At 35.9% G+C, this 25,905-nt stretch overlaps 2 protein-coding genes across 25 annotated transcripts; both read right to left on the bottom strand.

Annotated features, from left to right (window-relative positions):
• Positions 1–80: 80 nt before the first annotated feature.
• On the bottom strand, positions 81–12,030 carry LOC135750714 (uncharacterized). 24 transcript variants are annotated; one of them, XM_073814472.1, is made up of 27 exons: positions 11,421–12,011; positions 11,253–11,335; positions 10,928–11,084; positions 10,633–10,794; positions 10,425–10,550; positions 9,997–10,315; positions 8,519–8,620; positions 8,302–8,400; positions 8,103–8,165; positions 7,554–7,640; positions 7,256–7,357; positions 6,855–6,917; positions 6,331–6,393; positions 6,035–6,136; positions 5,607–5,693; positions 4,964–5,050; positions 4,528–4,629; positions 4,199–4,285; positions 3,683–3,784; positions 3,376–3,477; positions 2,641–2,742; positions 2,334–2,435; positions 1,640–1,741; positions 1,059–1,160; positions 709–810; positions 351–479; positions 81–258 (listed from the first exon to the last, which is right to left on the bottom strand). In XM_073814472.1, exons 1-26 carry the CDS (start codon positions 11,994–11,996, stop codon positions 376–378), a joined length of 3,285 nt encoding a protein of 1,094 aa, XP_073670573.1. In that variant the 5' UTR covers positions 11,997–12,011; the 3' UTR covers positions 81–258; positions 351–375. The 24 variants fall into 24 exon arrangements, with proteins under 24 accessions (XP_073670573.1, XP_065125748.1, XP_073670576.1 ...); XM_065269676.2 differs by having other exon boundaries at positions 371–479; XM_073814475.1 differs by lacking the exon at positions 4,199–4,285 and having other exon boundaries at positions 371–479; positions 11,421–12,014.
• Positions 12,031–16,763: 4,733 nt separating this feature from the next.
• LOC135752326 (keratin, type I cytoskeletal 19) lies at positions 16,764–20,031 on the bottom strand. The gene is made up of 8 exons (XM_065270815.2): positions 19,393–20,031; positions 19,230–19,312; positions 18,932–19,088; positions 18,190–18,351; positions 17,984–18,109; positions 17,535–17,817; positions 17,071–17,163; positions 16,764–16,949 (listed from the first exon to the last, which is right to left on the bottom strand). Exons 1-8 carry the CDS (start codon positions 19,939–19,941, stop codon positions 16,942–16,944), a joined length of 1,461 nt encoding a protein of 486 aa, XP_065126887.1. The 5' UTR covers positions 19,942–20,031; the 3' UTR covers positions 16,764–16,941.
• Positions 20,032–25,905: the final 5,874 nt, after the last annotated feature.

Genomic DNA, 25,905 nt, shown 5'->3' with positions numbered 1-25,905 from the left:
TAAATCCTAGTACTGACACCTTTTTCTTTTGCATTTGTGTTTATCTGGTAAGGACTCTTGAGGTCAATAAAGACACAATATTCTTCAGAGCAGTACAAGAGTTGTACGTTTGGCTTTATTTATGTGTGACACACAGTTACAAAGAGCAAAACGGTGTTGGGTGACAAATGATTGGTTGAACTCGTTGATGACATCACCCAGACCTTGAAGACTCCTGAGACCCCCATGTTGGAGAAAGCATGGGAGATCTTCCATCAACTACACAAGAAAAGACCAAGATTGAAAATCTCAATTGAATTGTGTTTTAAAGCATTACATTCTTATTTTGATTTAGCTTTGGTTGTACACACTAGTGTTAGTTTGAACCTACAGCCTTCAGTTAGGAAAACCAGCTTCTGCTACCACTCCTCCTGCCGAAACCTCAGTTAAAACAGCACCTTCGGATTGAGTATTAGTTATTATGAGTCCACCCTGTGTCCCTACAGAAAATGACAAATACGGACATGCGAATGACAAATCTTTACGGATTTTTGAAGTCTTGACCACATTGCTTCAACTCAAGTTTCTCTTATATTTTAATGCATGTTTCTTTATTTTCACCAAGTTAGGTGCAGTCTGATGAAATAATGTTTGATAGATAGAACAGCTATTAGATGTTATTGCAAATATTGTTTAGGCACGAAGGGGCAACAAAAACCATGTTCTTACCAAATCCAGTTGTGACTCCTCCAGTAGAAAGCCCAGTTAGAGTGGCACCACCAGACTGAGCACCAGTGATCAAGAATGAGGCGTTACTTCCACCCTGTGTTGCTAAAGACAAATATGTACATACTTATGACATCATAGATAGAGGTGATCACTGATGACATCACATTATCATTTATTGTACCAAAACCTGCTCCTTTCCACATCATCATCAAATAAAGTCTGAGTTTTTCCTAATTATTTTTGGTTTGTTTTGTATAGATGTTCCACATTAGTAAAATGGACATTGCCCATTTACTTTTTTCCCATGTAAAGCTGTTTGTAACAATGCAAAATGAATAAGATGATCTTACTAAATTGTGTTGTCACTGCTTCTGAAGAAACCCCAGTGAGAATGGGACCACCAGACTGAGCACCAGTAATCAAGAATGAGGCGTTACTCCCACCCTGTGTTCCTAAACACAATGACAAATATATACATCCCAGGAGGTAAATGGTTGCCTACAATCCGTGTGTTTGTTGTAGTCCAAGAAAAATGATTTAATTTGAAGACGATAACTTGCGTCATCGTTTACTTTGGGGTTTGTACCTTTTGCATATCGTTAACATGAACTAATACACACCAAAGGAAATGTAAAATTGTGAATCGGACTGTAGGTGCCCTACTGCCCTTTAAGAATTTTTTTTTTTGACTTTTTTCGAGCCACATCATAAAAGTACTTATAGGCACATGGTTCAAACATAATGAAATACTGTAAGAGTAAATGACTTCTGTTAACTAAATAATGAGGTGTAATACAGTAACTATTTAATAGCGAAGTCATTACTAGATATCGGTGATGTGGTTGAAAATTTATGTTTTTTTAAGGCACAAAAGGCAACATTTCATGAGAATTACTCTTATACTCAGCCTTGATAAATAACATGATCTTACCAAGTCCTGTTGTGACTCCTCCAGTAGAAAGCCCAGTTAGAGTGGCACCACCAGACTGAGCACCAGTGATCAAGAATGAGGCGTTACTTCCACTTTGTGTTGCTAAAGACAAATATAGGTGATCACTGATGACATCACATTAAAATGTATGGTTACTTAACCTGTAGCCTCACATGAGCACAATAATGACATTGTCTTGTATAATCAGAAGTTTCACTATCAAATACAATCTGGGTTTTCCCTTTATATTTTCTTTTGTTTGTTTATTTTGCATAGATGTTCTTCAACATGTCCTGGTTTTCTGTGTTATTCTTATTTTTCTGTTTTCTCTTTTTGTAAAATTGTGAGAAAAGCTATATAGTGTAAATACATTTTAATTGAATCTGAATGTATATGTATCATTTGAACCTACAGCTTTCAAATAAGAGTCTTCATTGCTCATTCTTACAAAATAGTGCAAATTATGTGCCTGTAACTTCTTAGAAATGTAAAAAGAATAATTGTCCAACCCTGTTATATCATGACTTTGTCCCTCTTTTGAAAAAATATGTTTCTGAAAATATTTTTGGAAGAAAGCAAAAATTGACCACATGAATCAGAAAGAAGTAATTTACTCATATTTTCTATGTTTACTAAATAATGAAATGTTCTGCTGTAATGTTTGATAGTTAAAGTCATTAGGACATAATCTTACCAAATTCTGTTGTCACTGCTTCTGTGGAAATCCCAGTGAGAATGGGACCACCAGACTGAGCACCAGTGATCAAGAATGAGGCGTTACTCCCACCCTGTGTTCCTAAACACAATGACAATGCAGAAATTTTGATAATTTGGTTAAAATATTTTTGCCCTTTTTACGAGACACATCATTAAATTACATATGAGCACATGGTTCAAACAAAAGTTATTTATAGTATTTTCTTATGTTTACTAGGGCACAAAAGGCCAAATTTCATGAGAATTACTCTTATATTCATCCTTGATAAATAACATGATCTTACCAAATTCTGTTGTGACTCCTCCTGTAGAAAGCCCAGTTAGAGTGGCACCACCAGACTGAGCACCAGTGATCACGAATGAGGCGTTACTTCCACCCTGTGTTGCTAAAGACAAATATGTACATACTTATGACATCATAGATAGAGGTGATCACTGATGACATCACATTATCATGTATGGTTACTTAACCTGCTCCTATCAACGACAGCTCGGATGAGCACAATAATGACATTGTACGCTTGTATAATCAGAATTTTGACTACCAAATACAATCTGGGTTTTCCCTTTATATTTTCTTTTGTTTGTTTGTTTTGCATAGATGTTCTTCAACATGTCCTGGTTTTGTGTGTTATTCTTATTTTTCTGTTTTCTCTTTTTGCAAAATTGTGAGAAAAGCTATATAGTGTAAATACATTTTAATTGAATCTGAATGTATATGTATCATTTGAACCTACAGCTTTCAAATAAGAGTCTTCATTGGTCATTCTTACAAAATAGTGCAAATTATGTGCCTGTCACTTCTTAGAAATGTAAAAAGTATAATTGTCCAACCCTGTTACATCGTGACTTTGTCCCTCTTTTGAAAAAATATGTTTCTGAAAATATTTTTGGAAGAAAGCAAAAATTGACCACATGAATCAGAAAGAAGTAATTTACTCATATTTTCTATGTTTACTAAATAATGAAATGTTCTGCTGTAATGTTTGATAGTTAAAGTCATTAGGACATAATCTTACCAAATTCTGTTGTCACTGCTTCTGTGGAAATCCCAGTGAGAATGGGACCACCAGACTGAGCACCAGTGATCAAGAATGAGGCGTTACTCCCACCCTGTGTTCCTAAACACAATGACAATGCAGAAATTTTGATAATTTGGTTAAAATATTTTTGCCCTTTTTACGAGACACATCATTAAATTACATATGAGCACATGGTTCAAACAAAAGTTATTTATAGTATTTTCTTATGTTTACTAGGGCACAAAAGGCCAAATTTCATGAGAATTACTCTTATATTCATCCTTGATAAATAACATGATCTTACCAAATTCTGTTGTGACTCCTCCTGTAGAAAGCCCAGTTAGAGTGGCACCACCAGACTGAGCACCAGTGATCAAGAATGAGGCGTTACTTCCACTCTGTGTTGCTAAATGACAAATATGTACATACTTATGACATCATAGATAGAGGTGATCACTGATGACATCACATTATCATTTATTGTACTCAGTGTGCGTCCACTGAAGTCATAGCCTCAGATGTGCATACCAATGGCATTGTAATCTTGTGTAATCAAACTTTTGACTATCAGCATCTAGTCTGGTCTTTTTCTTCTTATTATTCTTAGGTTGCACAAAATGGCAATAGTTTAATAGATGTGTGTTTATTTGAACCTGCAAGCTTTCAAACTCTTATACAATAGTGTTTTATTATTGTTTACTAAATAATGTAATACAGTAACGATTTGATAGTGAAGTTCATTATTAAATATCTTATTAGATATCTGAATAATATTTTAAGGCACAAATGGCAAGACCTTAAATAAATAACATGATCTTACCGAATTCGGTTGTCACTACTTCTGCAGTGGAAACACCAGACTGTGCACCAGTAATCACGAATGAAGAGTTTATTCCACCCTGTGTTGCTAAAGACAAAGACAAATAAACTGTTGATATCTGAAATAATGCAGAATTAGTTTTTTGATTCACGCTGTTACCTTGGAAAATTTTGTTCCTTTAATAACAACAAATGTTACTGACATAATGTTTTATGAGAAAGCCACATCATAAAAGTATATTTGACCACATGGTTCACACAGAAAAATTACCCTCATAGAATTGTATTATGTTCACAATGAGGTGTAATGGAGTAACTTTTCAATCTTACCAAATTCTGTTGTCACAGCTTCTGTAGAAAGCCCAGTTAAAGTGGAAGCTTCGGATTGCGCACCGATAATCACAACTGAAGCGTCACTTCCACCCTGTAATCCTGAAGACAATGACAAATATGTGCAATCTGACACATCAATTCTCTTATAGTATTTCATTATGTTCACAATGACGTATAATACAGAAACTATTTTATATTTTAGTTCATTCTTACATATTTGCATGTATTAATTATTGTTAATGTTAGTTTATGTCAATACAGTTATTTATGTTGTTAGTTCATAATGCATTAATTAATGTAAACTGTTATGACACTTGATTTTAAAAATAGAAGTATTGTTCATTGTTAGTTCATGTTACAGGTAGCTAATGCAACTAACTTTATTGTTATGTGTTACCAATGACTTTAACCATAATAAATAACATGATCTTACCAAATTCGGATGTCACTACTTCTGCAGTGGAAACATCAGACTGTGCACCAGTAATCACGAATGAGGTGTTAATTCCACCCTGTGTTGCTAAAAATATTGACAAATATGTACATACTGATGATGTTTGACTTCTGAAATAATGCAGAATTTTTTTAAAGCAAAAATCCCTGTTACCTTAGGAAATCTTGCTTTGTAAAAAAAACATATTTTTATGTTTCTGACATAATTTTTGTGAGAAAGCCATTATAAAAGTAATGTTGACCAAATGGTTCAAACAGAGGTAATTTACTCTTATAGTATTTCATTATGTTCAGAAAGATGTAAAATACAGAAACTATTTTAGAGTTAAGTTCATTATTACATATTTGCTGTTATTAATTATTGTTAATGTTAGTTTATGTCAATACAGTTATTTATGTTAGTTCATGGTGCATTAATTAATGTTAACAGTTATAATGCTTTATTTTAAAAATGTATTAGTAAATTACAAAATTAACATAACCTCAGATTAATAACTGCTGTAGAAGTATTGTTCGTTGTTAGTTCATGTTACATGTAGCTCATGCATTAACTAATTGTTTACAAATACAACCTCATTGTTACATGTAACCAATGACTTTAACCAATATAAATAAACACTTACCAATTTCGTTTGTCACTACTTCTGCAGTGGAAACATCAGACTGTGCACCAGTAATCAAGAATGAGGCGTTACTTCCACCCTGTGTTGCTAAAACAATGACAAATTTGTACATAATGATGACATCTGACTTCTGAAAAAAAGCTACATTTATCTTTGTTCCACCCTGTTACCTTGGGAAATGTAGCTTTTTAAAAAAAAATAAACACATTTTTCGGATATAATTTTTTATTAGAAATCCACTTCATAAAAGTTCACAGGACCACATGGTTCGAACTAAAAAAAATACTCATAGTATTTCATTATGTTCTTAATAAGGTGTAATACAGAAACTATTTGATAGTAAAGTTCATTATTGCATATTTGTGATCTGACTGAGAATTGATTTCCTAAGAAAGACTCTTATCTTATTATAATTAAAATGCTCTTACCAAATTCTGTTGTCACAACTTCTGTAGAAACCCCAATTAAAGTGGAACCTTCGGATTGCGCACCGGTTATCACGAGTGAAGCGTTGCTTCCACCCTGTAATCCTGAATACAATGACAAATACTTTTATCATTTTTAAAATATTTTTACTAAATAATAAAGTGTAACAGAGTAAGTATTTGATAGTAAAGCTTAATTATTACATATTTGTGAACTAGTATGAATTTATATTTAGACACAAATGGCAACATTTCATGATAATTACTGTGATCTTCAACCACTATAGAAATGATCTTACCCAATTCTGTTGTGACTGCTTCACCAGCAATCACAAATGAGGTGTTAATTCCACCTTGTGTTTCTAAAGACAATGACAAATATTTACATACTGATGATATCTGAAATAATGAAAAAATTTTCATTGTTCCACCCTGTTACCTTGGGAAATTTAGCTGTTTTTAAAAGAAACAATTTTTTCGGATATAATTTTTTATTAGAAAACCACGTCATAAAAGTTCACAGGACCACATGGTTTGAACTAAAAAAAACTCATAGTATTTCATTATGTTCTTAATAAGGTGTAACACAGAAACTATTTGATAGTAAAGTTCATTATTACATATTTGTGATCTGACTGAGAATTGATTTCCTTATCATTTTTAAAATATTTTTTACTAAATAATAAAGTGTAATAGAGTAAGTATTTGATAGTAAAGCTTATTATTACATATTTGTGAACTTGTATGAATTTATATTTAGACACAAATGGCAACATTTCATGATAATTACTTTGATCTTCAAACACTATAGAAATGATCTTACCCAATTCTGTTGTGACTGCTTCACCACCAAACACAAATGAGGTGTTAATTCCACCTTGTGTTTCTAAAGACAATGACAAATATTTACATACTGATGATATCTGAAATAATGAAAAAATTTTCATTGTTCCACCCTGTTACCTTGGGAAATTTAGCTTTCTTAAAAATAAAAAAAATTTTCGGATATAATTTTTTATTAGAAAACCACGTCATAAAAGTTCACAGGACCACATGGTTCGAACAAAAAAAAAAAACTCATAGTATTTCATTATGTTCTTAATAAGGTGTAATACAGAAACTATTGGATAGTAAAGTTCATTATTACATATTTGTGATCTGACTGAGAATTGATTTCCTAAGAAAGACTCTTATCTTTAACCAATATAATTAAAATGCTCTTACCAAATTCTGTTGTCACAACTTCTGTAGAAACCCCAATTAAAGTGGAACCTTCGGATTGTGCACCGGTAATCACGAGTGAAGCGTCACTTCCACCCTGTAATCCTGAAGACAATGACAAATACTTTTATCATTTTTAAAATATTTTTACTAAATAATAAAGTGTAAAAGAGTAAGTATTTGATAGTAAAGCTTAATTATTACATATTTGTGAACTAGTATGAATTTATATTTCTAGACAAAAATGGCAACATTTCATGATAATTACTGTGATCTTCAAACACTATAGAAATGATCTTACCCAATTCTGTTGTGACTGCTTCTGCAGTGGAAACACCAGATTGTGCACCAGCAATCAAAAATGAGGTGTTAATTCCACCTTGTGTTTCTAAAGACAATGACAAATATTTACATACTGATGATATCTGAAATAATGAAAAAATTTTCATTGTTCCACCCTGTTACCTTGGGAAATTTAGCTGTTTTAAAAAGAAACAATTTTTTCGGATATAATTTTTTATTAGAAAACCACGTCATAAAAGTTCACAGGACCACATGGTTTGAACTAAAAAAATACTCATAGTATTTCATTATGTTCTTAATAAGGTGTAACACAGAAACTATTTGATAGTAAAGTTCATTATTACATATTTGTGATCTGACTGAGAATTGATTTCCTTATCATTTTTAAAATATTTTTTACTAAATAATAAAGTGTAATAGAGTAAGTATTTGATAGTAAAGCTTAATATTACATATTTGTGAACTGGTATGAATTTATATTTAGACACAAATGGCAACATTTCATGATAATTACTGTGATCTTCAACCACTATAGAAATTATCTTACCCAATTCTGTTGTGACTGCTTCACCACCAAACACAAATGAGGTGTTAATTCCACCTTGTGTTTCTAAAGACAATGACAAATATTTTTACATTCACCAAGTCAGGTTCATTATTAGATATTTGTGATCTGATTAAAAAAAATTATTTAAGGCACACATGGCAAGGAGAACGACTCAGATCTTTAACCAATATGATTTTACCCAATTCTGTTGTCACAACTTCTGTAGAAACCCCAGTTAAAGTGAATTCGGATTGCGCACCGGTAATCATGACTGAGGCGTTACTTCCACCCTGTAATCCTAAATACAATGACAAATATGTGCATTCTGGCTTCTGAAATAATGAGTGAAAATGTATCTTTTAGCCACAAATGGTTTTCCTGAGAATGGCTCTCATCTTTAACCAAAATGATCTTACCAAATTCTGTTGTCAATTCTTCTGTAGAAACCCCAGTTAAAGTGGAAGCACCAGATTGCACACCAGTAATCAAGAATGAGGTGTTAATTCCGCCCTGTAATCCTAAAGAAAATAACAAATATGTACATACTGTTGACATCTGACATAAATAGTAAGTACATTTTATTTATATAGCACATTTAAACATAACAAAGCTATCCAAATTGCTAAAAAGAATAAACTAATATAAAATGAAATAAAATAAAACCAAATAAAACCAAGAAATCTGACAATAAAACAAGGATGAAGCTATTTCAAAAGGCCTGGGAGTAGAGATAAGTTTTCCACTTTGACTTATAGTGGGTGCAAGGTGGTTGTCCTGTGACAACTGATTGCATAAACGGGCAGTAGCGAAAAAAGCTATAAAGCAAAAAGCTCTGTCTCCCTTAGTTTTTTTAAATGAGAGTGAGTTGCAGTAATCCAGGCGTAAGGTAATAAAAGCAAGAATAACCTTTTCCATATCTTGAAGGGACAAAAATGATCTAAGCTTGGAATTAAAAAAAATCTATTCTTGACAACCTAATTAATCTGTTTGGATAAACATAATTCTAAGTCAAGAATAACACAAAGGTTCCTGACCTGAGAGGAAACTGAGGGGAAGTGATTACTCAGGTTATTAGTAAGACCACTACTCAATTTTGGGGGACCAAACACAATTATTTCCGTTTTGTCCTCATTGAGTTGAAGAAAGTTATTTGATAGCCATTTCTTAATATCAAAGATACAGTCTGTTAAAGGTTGAATGGAATAGGCAGCTTTCAACAGGGGTTACAACTGTGTATCGTCAGCATAAAAATGAAATAAAACATTAGGTTTCCTAATAATATCCCCCAACCGTAGCATATTTAAGTTAAAAAGCTGCGGACCCAAAATAGAGCCCTGAGGTACTTCACTAATAATTAGGAGCAGAGGATAAAGAAAAGTTACCTAGTTCTTCAGAAAAGGACCTGTCTTTAAGATAAGAACCGAACCACTGTAAGACTTTACCCTTGAGACCAAATCAATTTAGTAAATGCCAAGTAAGAACATTACGGTCTACAGTACCAAAGGCAGCCGTGAGATCAAGTAGAATCAACCTTGCATTATTAACGGCATGAACTACAAGCAAAATCTCATTGAACAGTTTTAGCAAGACAGACTTTGTTATGGGGAGCAGTAAAACCAGATTAAAAAGGTTACAATAACTACGCTGCATTTAAAAAAATGGGATCAATTGAGACTGTAAGAATAAAAGCATAGAGACAGGCCTATAATTATTAAGGCAACCTTCATCCAAACCCTCAGCAAAGGCTAAACAACTGCATGTCGATAATGCAGAATTGGTCTTTTTTCAACGCTGTTACCTTGGAAAAACAAACGGAAGAACCCAGATCTTAAACCATTATGGTACGGTACGGTACGGTACAATACAATGCAGAACATAAATTACATAAACTTACCAACGTCTGTTGTCACTTTTTCAGTTGAGACACTGGAACCAACAATTGAAACAGTTTTGTTGACATCCACAGTCTGTGAGTTGGTCGCGAGCCCTGTGACCCCTCCGGCACCCTCTAGCAGAGCTCTGTAAGTGTTGATCTCTCTTTCCAGTTGAACTTTAGTGCTCAGGAGCAGCTGGTAGTCTCGACTCTGCTGCAGTGAACTCTCACGGATGGAAATGAGCTCCCCCTCAAGACGTCCAGCCAACTGACTCAATTTAAACAACTGTGCCTGATAGTGACCCTGAACCTGCGTCAGACGCTGCTCTAGGTTGGTTTTCTGTGGAGAAAAGACAATGTCAGAGCAACACACATTTATATGTATTATATTGGCATCCTTTGGTAATTAAACCCACAACCTTTTGCGCTGCCAATACACACATACAGACCTCTACCAATATGGAGTCATAGTGCGTCTGCAACCCAGACATCTGTTTGCGGCTCTCTGTGATCTCAGTACCACCAGTGACCGTCGTCTCGGTGACAATCGCAACCTCTGCGGTTTTCTTCTCCAGCTGAACACAAGAACACCAGTCAGAATTAAACAGGTCTAAAATAAGTGTGTGTTGTTGTGTATGTTTGTGTTTATCTGTGTACCTGTTTAGTGTACCATTGTTCTGCCTCCTTGCGGTTCCTTTCGATGACCATCTCATACTCGGAACGGATCTCAGACAGAACTTGTGCCAGATCTGTACTCTCCACCTCCTGCACATCCACAGTCACTGTGCCTGAAATCTGCCCTCGAAGTCCAATCATCTCCTGAAGAATTGAGGTTACAGGACAGAATTCAGTCAGTCGGGTGACACTGAACAATTCTCTTAAAGACCCCACAGATGCTTTGAGAAAAACTTTCATTTAGATAATTAAGGTTAAACACATGAAGTTCTCTCACCTGCTGGTATGTATCTTCAACATTTTTGAGTTCACTTGTTAAGACACTGAGCTCATGCTGTAACACATCATATGTTGTCTCATACTCTTTCTTCAGAACTTTCAGATTGGCTATGTCTGCCTCCACAGATTGACGGATGCCCAACTCTGTCTCATACCTTCAAAACAGTTAGAAATGCTCAGAAACACACAATTCATCAAACCTTTTACATTTTTCAACATATCACCTAAATAGAATTATCTTAAAAATATGAAATTTCTTTTGTTGTTAAGATGTTTATGGACTTTGAAGCAGTGTTAAAACTTCACGTGCCACACAAACTTACTTCTGTCTAAAATCTTCGGCAGCCAGTTTGGCATTGTCAATGGACAAAGTAATATTGGTGTTTTCTTGAATAAGAGCCAGAATCTGAAAGACAAAAAACATCCACAGTATTAACTTTGCAAATTATGACATTATGGACGTATGACAAATTATCAGAAATAAAGGTCACCTGTTCACGCAAAGGTCTGATCTGCATTTGATACGGCCCAAAGTCATGGGTAGTTTGAACTCTTTTGAGGGTGAATGATCTGAGTTTCTCATTAAGATCACGGTTTGTGAACTCCAGACGTTTCACCTTCTCCAGGTAAGTGGCAAGGCGGTCGTTCAGAACCTGCAGCTGCTGTTTATCAGTGACGATGTTTGCCATGTTATCCATGAAAGATCCTCCACCTGCCTTAAAAGCAGCCGAGACAGAACCTCCAGCAGCTGGGGCAGAACCTCCAACCAAACCCTCAGCAGCAGAGAAAGAACCTCCAGCCAAACCTCCAGCAGCTGAAATGGAACCTGCAGCTATTTTTAAACCAGATGAGATGGATCTTCCACTCACTGCCCCAAACCCAGACCCTGACCCTACACCTATCCCAGCGCTGCCGCTGGCCTTCAAAGACTGTCCATACGCCTGACTAATTCCACCTCCATGACCTTTAAATCCGTATCCTGCGGCAGCTCCAGAGCTAGAATAACTCTTGGACACCTGGGCGCGGCTACTGTAGGATCTTACAGAAGAGCTTCTAGTCTGAGACATGACTTTAATCAGAGCAAGTTGTCACAGCGAGCAGAAATGACTCCCAGTGGAGGTTCTTGGTCGTCTGCCAGGCTATAGGTGATGTGTAGGATGCTGGCAAAGTGTAAAGCAATTTATAGGGGGTCTGCTTGTGCAACACTCGCTTTAGAGATGGGCCCTTGGGCAAGACCGCACAAGCCCCAGGTGACAGAACTGCTTTAGTGGCTTCGGGGAACCTTTACATTTACATTCATACATTTGGTAGGGCTTTTAACCAAAGCAACTTTAAGTTGAATTCAAGGTATACATCTGTTATTTATCAGTATACTCCCTGGGATTGAACCCACAATTTTGCACTGCTAATGTAATGTTCTACCAACTCACTTACTAGAACGCTATATAAAGGCAATAAAATAATGGCTTTCAGAGTTTATACACAGTAAAAAAAATTATGTTATTTAAACTTAGCAAATTAAGTTAAATAATTTCAAATTGTTCATAAGTAATATCAATTCCTCACTAGTCAAAATTTCAAATATTTGGTTAAATTGACTTTCATAGACATCGAATGAAACTTAAGGCAGCAATTTGTTTTTACAGTGTTCGTATAATGAACTTTTGAAGCTGCTGCATACAGTAGTCAGAGTTAAACTTATGCAACTGCACAGGCAAATATTTATGATTTGAGATTAATAAAAAAGTGTTCACAGATTTTTTTCGGTTTAGTTATAACTTATAAGAGAGCCCAAACATAAATAAAATACAATTTTACAAAACCACATCACCCAACTGTGCCGTGTGGTCTGAATAAATGGAGATAATCTCTGTGTATTTGAACGCCTTACAAAACTGACCAAATTTGCTCTTCTGCTTTTTTTAGTGACTCAGATTAACTATCACTATCATCAAGATCATTCAAATCCATATTTTGATCTTCCAGAGCAAGAATAACTCTTAAACACCCGTAATCGTTTACTGAAGAACCTCACATACACTGCAAAAAATGACTTTCTTACTTAGTATTTTTGTCTTGTTTTCAGTAGAAATATCTAAACATTCTTAAATCAAGATGTATTTTCTTGATGAGCAAAATTACCTAATAAAATAAGTCTAGTTTTAGACAAAAAAACAACACAAAAATACTAAGTAAGAAAGTCATTTTTTGCAGCGTCTAGCTTGCATGACTTTAATCAGAATTTTAGAATCACCGCAACACTTACTTAGTCTTACTTATATATTTAAACTGGAAAATAAGGGGGAAAAAACGAAGAATTCTTACATTTACTTAAAAATCAAAGTGGCCTAAGATTTTAAGTCTTGTTTATCGAAAAAATTTAATTTAAGAGATTTATGCTTAAAAAAAGTACAAATATCTGCCAATGGGGTAAGAAAAATAAACTTAATTCCAATTTCAACTTATTTCAATAAACTCAAGTAAATTTATTTTTATTACACCAATGGCAGATAATTTTAATTGTTTTAAGTAACCTCTTGATTTTCATTTTTTATTTTAGTTAACAAGACTTAGCATCTTAAGCCACTTTGCTTACCAAATAAACGTATCTCAATTTAAGAATTCTTAGATATTTATAAGTAAGACAAAAATGTTTTCACAGTGAGCAGAAGTGATTTTAGTGGATGGTCGACACTTAATGTCTTTTAGGCTTTGATGGATTGGTAGGAAACTGATGAAGTTGATTGTGTTTTATATGGTTTGATTGTGCGGCACTCCCTCACTGATGGACCCTTAGGCAGGAGTGCACAGGCACCTGGAGACAGAGAAATTTAATTTACTTGAAGCAAACGCATAGCATGCAAATATTTAGTTTAGTAGTTTGTTAAATGAACCATGAGAAAAGTGAGAAACCTCTTCTCCCATGGGAAAGAACTGAAGAAATAAGATTTTGGAGCTGCTGCATGCTGTTGTCAGGATTAAACTGAAGTAATGATATTTTAAACATTTTATTGAAACATTAATGTTTACCAATGTAAATCTTCAACGCTTTGTGTAAGTTAAATATTGCTTTTATACAGTAGGTATATATTAAAATTAATAATTTCAATTGAATCTATAGTGTACTTTTAATGTAGTTAGCTACTTTTTATAGTTGGTGCTGTGCGGGTTTCATATCAAAGATTAGCTTGTAGTTTGTAATAATTCTAATGATAAGATCCATTATTTACAAATTATTTAAACAGAATATGTGTTAACATTAACTAATATGAAATTACTGATATAGACTTATAACTTTGTATTAAATTGTATTTTAACAATGAATCAAATAGAGTTATTACAACAAAAAGGTTGTTACAAGGTTGTTACTGATTTGTAGTTGTAAAAATAATTATGATTAAAATTCATTATTTTTTATTTATTTACGAATTATTAAATTTTAATTTAACAAGGAAGATACTGAGAACATGTATACATTGCATATAACAATAAACAATTAAATACATAAATGATAATAATAAAATAATGTAAATAAAATAATAATAAAAGCAATAATTAAAGATAAGCAGTATAACAAATATGAAAATAAAGAGGTGCGTATATATCAAAGTACACATGCAAGTGTGGATAGGTGTCCTAATAAAGCATATACATGAATTTACACTTCCATCCCAATGCAATAAGAATTATAAAGACTTACAGTTTATTCAACCACACTGTAAAAAATTAATAAAGTTATTTAAACTATAGGCTGCAAGTCAGTTCATCTCACTATTGTAAGTTTTGACTGGTGATAAGTTGACATAACTTATAAAATCAAATTTAAATGGTTTAACTTAATTTGTTAAGTTAAAGTAATATCAAAATAAATGTGTTGAGTTTATTTGATGTTTTACAGTGCAGTGAAGACACGGTCTGGAGGGGTGATCAGTTTGGTTCCAGCTGGAGACTTTTGACACTGGAGACTTTTTTATTTAAGGAAGGGCTTCCGAATTTTAGTGTAAGATCTATTAGGCCACAGCTTGATTTAAATGCATTTTATCCACCAAAATATTGCTGTTGATAATTATTTCAATATAGCAGTTTTACAGTTTAAGTGGGTTGAGAAATCTTGAAAGTGAAAAATATTGTAACTAGTAACAAGTTATAAACACACACACACACACACACACACACACACACACACACACACACACACACACACACACACACACACACACACACACACACACACACACACACACACACACACACACACACACACACACACACACACACACACACACACACACACACACACACACACACACACACACACACATGTCCATTAACAACACTAGGATTTCTTTAGAATAAAATGGTCTATTATTATACCTTATTTGAAAGAGTCATGAATAATTATGTTGAGCTCTGCTCTGATTGGCTGTTTCTCAGAGCAGCTCCATCAGTAGCTCTGTGTGTGTGTGTAAACAGATCTTATGTTTGAGTCTGTATCAGATTTTGAAGAATAATTAATTGTTTGGAGATTTTTAAGATGTACATCTCCAGGAAGTATACTGTAATAATCTGTCTTGAAGTGTCAATAAAATTAGATCCCATTTGATGTCAAATGTTGAACATAAATGGTTGATTGGGATTATGGTTAAGCCAAAGTTAAGGACCTACATTCAAATTAAAGAGGTATATGAAACAGAGTCTTGACAAGAAATCAACCTTCTTTAATGGCTCAACTGAGAACTGGTATTCTTCCCCCGGCCATAGAAACTGGTAGGTTTACTCAAACTCCAGAAGAGGACAAACTTTGTAGACTGTGTGAGTTAGGAGAGGTTGAAAATGAAACTCATTTTGTGTTATATTGCCCACGGTATGATGACTTTAGAAATGTACTAATTGGTAAATTGTTTGTTAAAAAGCCTGAAATGTTTTGCATTAGTGATGATGAAGAGATGAAATGGTTGTTTAATCATAATGTGTTTAAATTGGCTACTTTTGTTTGTAAAGTGTGGAAGAGGCGACAGACTTGCCTATTCAAATAAGTTTATGTAAGTTGTGCTTATTGTTTGTTAATTGTTTTTTTATGCTGGTGATATTGGTGTCTTATAAGCCTATTAGGGCTGGGCATACAGTAGTATGCAAGACACAATAATTAAATTATTCATTCAAATTATTCATTCGTTAATGGACGTTTCTGAGTGGTAAGTTTGTGTTTTTTTCAGTATGGACCTGCAAAACGTAAATGTAAAGTCAATAGTAGAACTTCAGCCTAAACGCTAGCATATAGCATTAACTAGCATATAGCATTAAATAGCATTAACTGGCATATAGGGCTAACTCAGCAGTCACAACTTTTTGTTGCGTTTTTAGCATTGTGACAACATTGTACTTAATGTTGGGTGTACATTTGGACTGTAACGTCACAGTTGGTGTTATGTTGAGATCTTTTTTACAGCTCTCTTTTAAGGTTTACATAAGAAGGAGAAAACAATCGTGTTTGAGGCTCATAATATGTCATTACCATCTACACAACTCTTATTATTCATCTATGCCTACATAAATACAGTTTTATATTTTCTACAGCACCTTTAAGGAGATAGAAAAAAGCCAAAACTGAAGATTTGAGGTGGATAAATAGATCATACATTATATATTTCCCTCAGCTTAACCATTCTTCAAACACAATTTAGATTTATTTACTATACTGTACTATTTTTATTTACTATATGTTTTGAGTTGTAGAGCATCATGGTCTATAAATCCAAACACTGGCACCCTTTTGTTTTGCATATTTACTGTATGTAAAGAGACTCTTGAGTTCAATAAAGACAGTACAGTACTATTTTTCAGAGCAGTACAGGAGTACATTTGGTTTTATTTATGTTTGACAACCAGTTATACAGCACAAAAGAGTGTTAACAGATGATTGGTTAATTTCTGATCATATTGATGACATCACGAGGTCGTTGAAGACTCTTTTTTTGACAAGGCCCCTGTGCTGATGGAGGATCTGCCGTATCATTTATCTACACAAAATAAAAAGAATATTAGATATTTTGAGCACTGGATTTTTTTAAGCACAAATGGGAACATTTCCTAACAATGACCCAGATATTGAACCTCTATGCAAGAACTTCAGGATCTTACCGGCATCTTTTGCTGGTGTAATGTCTGTTAAAACAGGAAGTTCACCCGATGCATCGGATATTAGGAATGTGGCATTAGCCCCGCCCACTGCAACTGAAAACATGGACGGATTAATGTAAGCTGTTAACATCACAAAAGATCACTGATGACATCACATTTTCATTTTCTATTATTGAACCTTTTGACATAGCTGGTTTTCTTGTGCATCACCACTTACATAATAATGTACTCATGTAGTCCGACTTTAAAGTCTGCTCTTTGTTAATTAATTTAGACTGTGCACAATGATTCAATGGATATCTGGGGTTTGAATCTGCAGCCTTTAAACTTGAAGGCTTCATTGGTCGTTCTTAGAAAATGTTTTAATTGATGTGCCCATGGCTTACTTCTGATGCAATAAATAGCAACTGGGTGGGTCAAATGGGTCAAGTTCTAAAACCACTAAGTAACACAAATCTGCTTACTAGTTTCGGTCTTCAAAGATTCCTTGATATCAACAGCTTGTGGTTTGATCGCGAGCACAGAGACATCTGCAGCGCCCTCTAGCAGAGCTCTGTAAGTGTTGATCTCTCTTTCCAGTTGAACTTTAGTGCTCAGGAGCAGTTGGTAGTCTCGACTCTGCTGTATCGCACTCTCACGGATGGACATGAGTTCCCCTTCCAGACTTCCAGCAAGGTGACTCAATTTAAACAACTGTGCCTGATAGTGACCCTGAACTTCCATCAGACGCTGCTCTAGGTTGGTTTTCTGTAGAGAGGAGACAGTGTAAGCACTACACACCACTTATCAAAACAATTAAAACCATGCAGGTATAAATATTTCATTGCAATAGCCTTTAACAAATTCAAAGCCTTCTCTAGGCAACAAACAGGAATGTAATGTTTACTGCGTTCATTCAAACACACATACAGACCTCTACAAATATGGAGTCGTACTGCGTCTGCAACCCAGACATCTGTTTGCGGCTCTCTGTGATCTCAGTACCACCAGTGACCGTCGTCTCGGTGACAATCGCAACCTCTGCGGTTTTCTTCTCCAGCTGAACACAAGAACACCAGGTCAGAATTAAACAGATCCGAAATAAGGGTGTGTTGTATAAGATTGTGTTTATCTGTGTACCTGTTTAGTGTACCATTGTTCTGCCTCCCTGCGGTTCCTCTCGATGACCATCTCATACTCGGAACGGATCTCAGCCAGCACTCGTGACAGATCTGTACTCTCCACCTCCTGCACATCCACAGTCACTGTGCCTGAAATCTGCCCTCGAAGTCCAATCATCTCCTGAAGAATTGAGGTTACAGGACAGAATTCAGTCAGTCAGGTGACACTAAGCACTCCTCTTAAAGACCTCACGGAGGCTTTGAGATTTTAGACTTGAAAAAAGTTTAGGGTGGTTTCCCAGACAAGGGTTAGCTTAAGCCAGAACTAGGCCTTAGTTAAATTAGGAAATATAACAATTTTGAACAAATATGCCTTACTAAAAACATTACTGGCCTACATTTTTAGGCAAAACAAAGAGCACTGATGTATTTTAAGATGTGTCAGTCCAAGTTGTTTTCAGTTTGGACAGCTCTTAAATTTATTTGAGTCTAGGACTAGTTAAATCTCTGTCCAGGAAACCACCCCTTAAAGTTTGGTTTAGATCAGGGGTTGGGAATCTGGGGTTATGGAAGGTTACTGTCCTGCAGAGTTTAGCTGTAACCTTAATTAAACACACCTGCCTTTCATTTCCAAGTAATCTTAAAGACTTTAATTCGATTTTTTCAGGTGTGTTAACTTAGGGTTGTAACTAAATTCTGTAGGACAGTGGCGTTCCAGGACCTGGAAGATAATTGAGGTTGAACATATAAAGTTCTCTCACCTGCTGGTATGTATCTTTGACATTTTTGAGTTCACTTGTGAAGACATTGACCTCATGCTGTAGCACGTCAGTCGTTGTCTCATACTCTTTCTTCAGAACTTTCAGATTGGCTATGTCTGCCTCCACAGATTGACGGATGCCCAACTCTGTCTCATACCTTCAAAACAGTAAGGAATGCACAGAAACACACAATTCATTAAATCTACATATAACCTATATAAAGTTGAATTAACTTGAAAAGTAGTACATTTATCTTGTTGAAAGGATGTTTATGGATTTTGAAGCCACACAAACTTACTTCAGTCTGAAATCATCTGCAGCCAGTTTGGCATTGTCAATGGATAAAGTAATGTTGGTGTTTTCTTGAATAAGAGCCAGAATCTGAAAGACAAAAACATCCACAGTATTAACTTTGCACATTATGGACCTATGGAAAGTTATCAAAAATAAAGTTAGGTCACCTGTTCACGCAGAGGTTTGATCTGCATTTGATATGGCTCAAAGTCATGGGTAGTTTGAACTCTATTGAGGGTGAATGATCTGAGTTTCTCATTAAGCTCACGGTTTGTGATCTCCAGACGTTTCACCTTATCCAGGTAAGTGGCAAGGCGGTCGTTCAGAACCTGCAGCTGCTGTTTATCACTGACGATGTTTGCCATGTTATCCATGAAAGATCCTCCACCTGCCTTAAAAGCAGCCGAGAAAGAACCTCCACCCAAACCTCCAGCAGCTGAAATGGAACCTCCAGCTATTTTTAAACCAGATGAGATGGACCTTCCACTCGCTGCCCCTAACCCAATGCCAAACCCAGACCCTGACCCTAAACCTAAACCTATCCCAGCGCTGCTGTGCAGACCGCCGGCCATCAAAGAGTGACCATAAGCCTGACTAATTCCACCTCCATAACCTCCAAATCCATATCCTCCAGCAGCTCCAGAGGTAGAATAAGCCCTGGATACCTGGGAACGGCTACTGTGGGCCCTCACAGAAGAGCTTCTAGTCTGAGACATGACTTTAATTAGAGCAAGTTTTCACAGCGAGCAGAAATTATTTCTGTGCAGGGCACCTGGTGTCTGTTATGACTATGGATGATGTGGATGGTGGCAAAGTTTAAAGCATTTTATAGTTGGTTTGCTCATGCACCACTCCCATAGAGATGGGCCCTTGGGCAAGAGTGCACAGCCACCTGGCAACAGAGCGACTTTACTGGCTTCAAGCTAAATGTGCATTTACATTTATGCCATTGGCAGATGCTTTTATCCAAAGCAACTTCAAGGCGCATTTACGTTTTCTTTACCTTTACTTTTTTTGCAGACTCAATTGTTCCTTGAAGCTAGTGGTAGACTCAACTTCATTCCACCATAGGAACAAAATTGGTTGTTTTGTGTAAGTGATTTAGTTCATCTTTGTGATGGAACAACTAGGCATTATTTATTTATTGAGAGTAAGGGTTATGTTAAATTGCAGGATGGCACCTGCAGGAGTGAGTTGAGTTAAGAGAGTGAATTGTCTGTTACTGTCCTGAATGCCAGTGTCTCTTTTAGCTAAATTGAAGACCAGAAATGCTCCTGGGGCTTGGTCACACTTGCCGGAAGGCCAGCCAATAGGGCATTACAGTAGTCCAGTCTTGATATGACAACAGCTTGGACTAGGAGCTGCATGGTATACTTGGAAAAGTCTGATTTTCAGAATTTGAAGGTGTTACAGTAAAGGATCCAAGGTGAATAGTGGAGTGGTGTGCAAGGATTACGAGAAGCTTCTTCTTGGCAATGCTGAATTGAAGATCACATTCCTTTATCCAGGAAAATATGTCTAGAAGACATGCAGAGATATGAGCAGAGATGGCATGTAAAGTTGCATGTTGTTTACATATCAATAGTATGAGAAGCCATGTGCCCAGAGAAGTAGTATATATTGAAAAAAAAGAAGGCAAAACTCATACCTGACAAACTCCAGGGGTCAGCTGATGTGACCTAGATGCTTCTGCTCTTCAAGATACCTTGAAGGATCTGCTTATAAGATATGATTTGAACAGCTGATTGGGGAAAAGAGAGTGGAAAGCAAGCTCTGGTGGTTTACTGTGTCAAAGACAACAAGGATGTCAAGAAGATTAAGAACAGATGATATGAAGTTGGCTCTTGCCTACTGTATGTATTTAACAACAGACAGAATGGCAGTCTCCATAGAATGTCCTATTTAAATCCCGATTGTTGACTGTCTAGTAAGTTGTTCTGAGAGAGAAAAGTAAATAGTTGGTTAAATACATCTCTATCGGGAGTCTTAGAAAGAAATGATAGGAGTCTGACTGGTCTATAGTTCTTTTGTATGAGGGACTGATTGTTGTTTTTTTAGCAGTGGGGTTACCTGAGCCTGCTTGAATGAGGTAGGGTTGGTTCTTGTAGTGATGGATGTGATTATAATATGTGTGAGTTGGGGCAGAATTGACAGAACAATAGCTTGTAAGAGATGAAAGGTATAGGGTTGAGGGGACAGGTGGTAGGTTAAAGGTAGGGTAACACATTTTGAAAAATGCTAACGGTAGCCGCCTAGCAATGAAATCCCGATCCCACCCTCAAGTCAAATCGCTCTCCAAAGTCACGCCTCTTTCCAAACACATGAACACGCACAGATCAGACGGTCACGTCTCATGTCTCATTCACCAGTGAGAAAACTTTGCAGTACAAAGTGAATAACACTTCCAAAAAAACCAAAATAAACAACTGGTTTACATCAGAATTAGTTTAAGCACACGTTCGATTGTGTAGACGTAGTAACTATATCGTTATGCTAATCCGTAAACGAACACAAATTTCATAAGCAACACAACGTTTCATCAAAGTAGAATATCTGAATCCATCTCAATACAAACATATCGCGTACCTACCTTACCAAAATAAACAGTGCAACGACCCTTTCAGACCCTTTGCCTCCTGTAGCTGTTTGCATCTCGCGGTAAAGCAGTAAAGTTACAGATGTTAATTTGGGTTTTTGCTCTTGCTGATCCAGGCAGTTTTTGCTGTTGTTGTTATAAAAGATGCATTTAGTTTTGTTGCTCCTGTGTAGGTTGTCAATTCAGCAGAAAAGTTTGGTGTTCTCGCTGTTTACAGACAGAGCGCATGTGAACGCGCCGATGACGTATGGTATCTGCGTGGACTCGCTGCGCAGTGGGAATTCAAATTACGCTTACGTATGAGGGACATAAAAGGAAACGTCCGTTCGGACCGAAATCTATGATTTGTTGAACATTTTTTGGTCCTACGCCTTTCACAGATGACATAAATTTTTACAAATACATTTAAACAACTTAACACAGTGATTGCTATTAGGATGTGAGGAGACTTTTAACCAGCATAACTAAAAATGTTTCAGGATCAAATCTGTTACCCTACCTTTAAGTAGAGAGAAGAGTCTCTGTGAGAAGAGAGAAACGCCCTGTCCCAAATGGCACACTCCGGACTTGTGGTCCTCCTCAGAGTCCACACTTTGATGACATCACGTAGTCCAGACTTTAGGGACCCTTGATGTGAGTCCACGTGGGTGCACCGGAGTCGTATTTTGGGACAGACTCGAGCATCACACCGGAAATAGGTAGAGAGGTTGCCCGTCAGTGTGAACTCCTCCCTTCCGTCGTCTGATTGCCCTTTCGCAAGGACTTCTGGGTTGGCAAAGTGCGCGAAGCCTGCTGCAGTGCGGGCTTTGCTGAAGACCGCATCAAGGGGGCAAAGGAGGCGCTGATGAGCACACTTCAAAGCGTAAAAATGACAGATGGGACACCCTACAGACTCGTAGACTAGCGAGAACGCGCAATTTAAGGCCACGAGACCGAAAGTCCACATGAAGTGCGCCATTTGGGACAGGGCCAAAGAAGTGAGTTGTGAGTGGTATGGAGATAATGAGGGGTTGGGGATGCATGGTGCAGATGGCAGCCACCATGTTCGTGAAGAAATTGCAAAGTCATCTGCTGTGACCAAGGTAGTGATGGGGAACAGAGAAGAGAGGTTGAGAATAGTTGACGGGTGTTTGGAGTGTTGTTGATCTTTTCAAGGTAAGTGGCTTTGGCCAACGAGATGTTAGTAGAAAAAGAAAAGAGGAGAGATTGGTATTTAATGAGGTCAATGGGCTCTTATTTAAATTCGGGACAATTATTTGTTACACTGAGCTTGTTCCATTGGTTATGAAGAGTCTAACTGTGCTTTTACACCACCACCGGCGAGAGCGTCAATAAAACTTTGGCTGCCAGGTTCATTAGGCCCATAGGTGGAAATTCATTTTTTGTGCTTGGGGGGCACCTACCCCGCAGACCAGGGTACAGCGAGGATACTTTGAGTTATCTTTCATATCTTTTGAACAGACAGTTCAGTGGTAGTGTGCTGTCTGATGCAGCTTTTTGGACATGAACTTCAGATCATCAACTGTCTCTGGCATTATTCACACTGGCAACATACTGGGCACTACTTATTCTCATGACCTGTGGGGTAGTTTTTGTTCCAACCATTGAGTAGAACTTACTTTTGACTTAGTATAATATAAGTACTGGTGTTATCTCACAGGGTTCTACAGACATTGAGGTGCCCCAGGTAACCTGTAGGATAGGTTGGCTGTAGTAACCCTAATAATGGCATGGAATAATGGTAAATATTACAAAAGCAAAAAAAAACAAACACAACACATTAGAAAAGAACTGTGTTTATACAGTGCATGTAGCAGTCAGAGTCTAACTTATATAACTTTAGAGATTTTCAATTACTGTATGAACTGCAGTCACTCTTCAAGAAACATGCTTTTTCGATTTTGTTGGGTCTAGTTATAAAAAATAAACCAAAAACCTGCCGTGTGGTGCACCAAATCGGAGAGCACCTATGATTATCTGAAATGATTTAATTGAAGATCATCAGTCATGTGTCATACGTTTATATCGTTCTATTTTCTGACCTTTTCTCACTTATGAAATAGTTTATAATTAGTCTATATTAACAGTCTATTTTAAATATTGTTAATTGTTAACTGTTCCATATAACGCATTTTAACACATTTAAATCTTCACTGCGATTCTCCTAAAGCAACAAAGAAAAATAGGGTTTGCAGATTTAATTTGGGATTTGTAACAGATGTAAAACATGTTTTTTTTTTATAAAGGACATCACCGGGTTTTCTGCCACGAAAAAGAGAGTGCCATGAATAGTGTCATGCGTTTGCTCTTTTTCTCTCAGATTGTAACTTCATACAGATACTACAAATCCCTATAATAAATGTCTGATCAATTTAACCTCCATATGCTCCACTTCCCTAACTAAAATAACTCAACTGAAGGACATCACTGAAGAGCTTCTAGTTAAGCAGAACTTAGAGTCGTCACTGTGTGCAGAAATGATTTCACCTGATGTCATTCAAGGTTTTGATGAATTTGTGGGAAATTTACAAAGTTTAAGTGATGGACCCTTAGGCAGGAGTCCACAGACAACCGCTGACAGAGAAGTTTAATTTATTTAAAACAAAATCACATTATGCAAATATTTTAAAAGTAATTTGTTAAAGAACTATGAGAAAAGTTAGAAACCTCTTCTCCCATGGGAAGGAACTGAAGAATTGATCATTAATGCACATTTAATGCACAAGTTGAACTTGTGTATTAATCATACTTTAAACATGAATGATCTAAAACTGAACTATCAAAGCCTTGTGTCAGATGAATTATTAGGCTATTATTTAAGCTTGTATTGTAAAGGCTTTTTAATGTGAGGCAAACCGCTTGAGCCACAGCATGTCATTTCATGCAGCCTTTCTCTGTCAATATTGCTTTAATATGGCATAGGATCATTTACAGCACACTGGTAAATCAATGGTAAAACACTTGTGTTAACTTTACTCATTTGCTTTAAAAACGTTTTATTCTATTCCCAGTCTGACCCAGACAATATAGCACAGTTGACGTATGCAGGTCTCGTGAAAAACTTCTTTCATTGTCTGTATGTCTCCAATAGTAAGATTGAAGGTTAACAGGACAATCTTTAACAAATTAAGATTATGACACTTACACGTTTTGTCCAAGATAATCTTTACACAACATTTATTAATTTTTCAGTCTAAATTATTTTTTTGTGTTGTCTAGTTAACACATTTAGACTTATAAATGTATTAAAGTTGTTTTTATCTGTGAAGATTAACTTGTTGGACAAAACATGTAAATGTTATAAACTGTTGTTAAACAAAGACTTCTGGATTATCACAAAGAATAAGCTCTATGGGGAAAATGATTTGGCTTTTTACTGAGGGAACAAGTGTCCCACTTACTTTCAGGGTTGGCCAACAAAAGTCTGTCATCCCTACGCTACTCTATATCCACCCAGGCTCTTGGGGTCATTTGACCATTTTTCTTCTTTAATATTTGCCATTTTTTTCAACAAAGTTCCTTAAACAATTCAGATCAAGTTGGAATAATCTAAACAAAATAAATAATGGCTTCATTAGATTATTTTAAATTATTCTAAAACAGAATAAATATTATAGCCTTTTTTATTAAGCATGTCAAATGGACGGCAGAGCTTGTCAGGGAGTCTAATGACTGGCTGTTCAGCTTAGCCAACCAGTGCACGAGAAGAAAAACAAAAGTGTCAAAGCAAAATGAGAAAAAACTTTTCTTATTATTTTTGTATCTACTATTGCATGGCTGACAACCATGTGCAACTTATTAGACATTACACATTTCATGATTTTTTAATATATGAAATGACCAGAGGTGGTAATTTTACTTGATTACTGTACTTAAGTATTAATTTTGGGGATTTTTACTTTACTTGAGTACAATTAAAAATCAGTACTTTTACTTTTACTTAATTACATTTTTTAAAGAAATAAAATAACTTTTTACTCCTTACAATTTTATTTACAGTCAACAATTACTTCTATTTTAGAGATCTATTTTTGCTTGTTCTGTCAAACCAATTGAATTGCGCTGATGGTCAGTTTAATTGAAA

This window comes from Paramisgurnus dabryanus, chromosome 4 (assembly GCF_030506205.2).
Source record: "Paramisgurnus dabryanus chromosome 4, PD_genome_1.1, whole genome shotgun sequence".
Classification (NCBI taxonomy): Eukaryota; Metazoa; Chordata; class Actinopteri; order Cypriniformes; family Cobitidae; genus Paramisgurnus; species Paramisgurnus dabryanus.
This window is presented reverse-complemented; position numbering and strand designations above follow the sequence as displayed.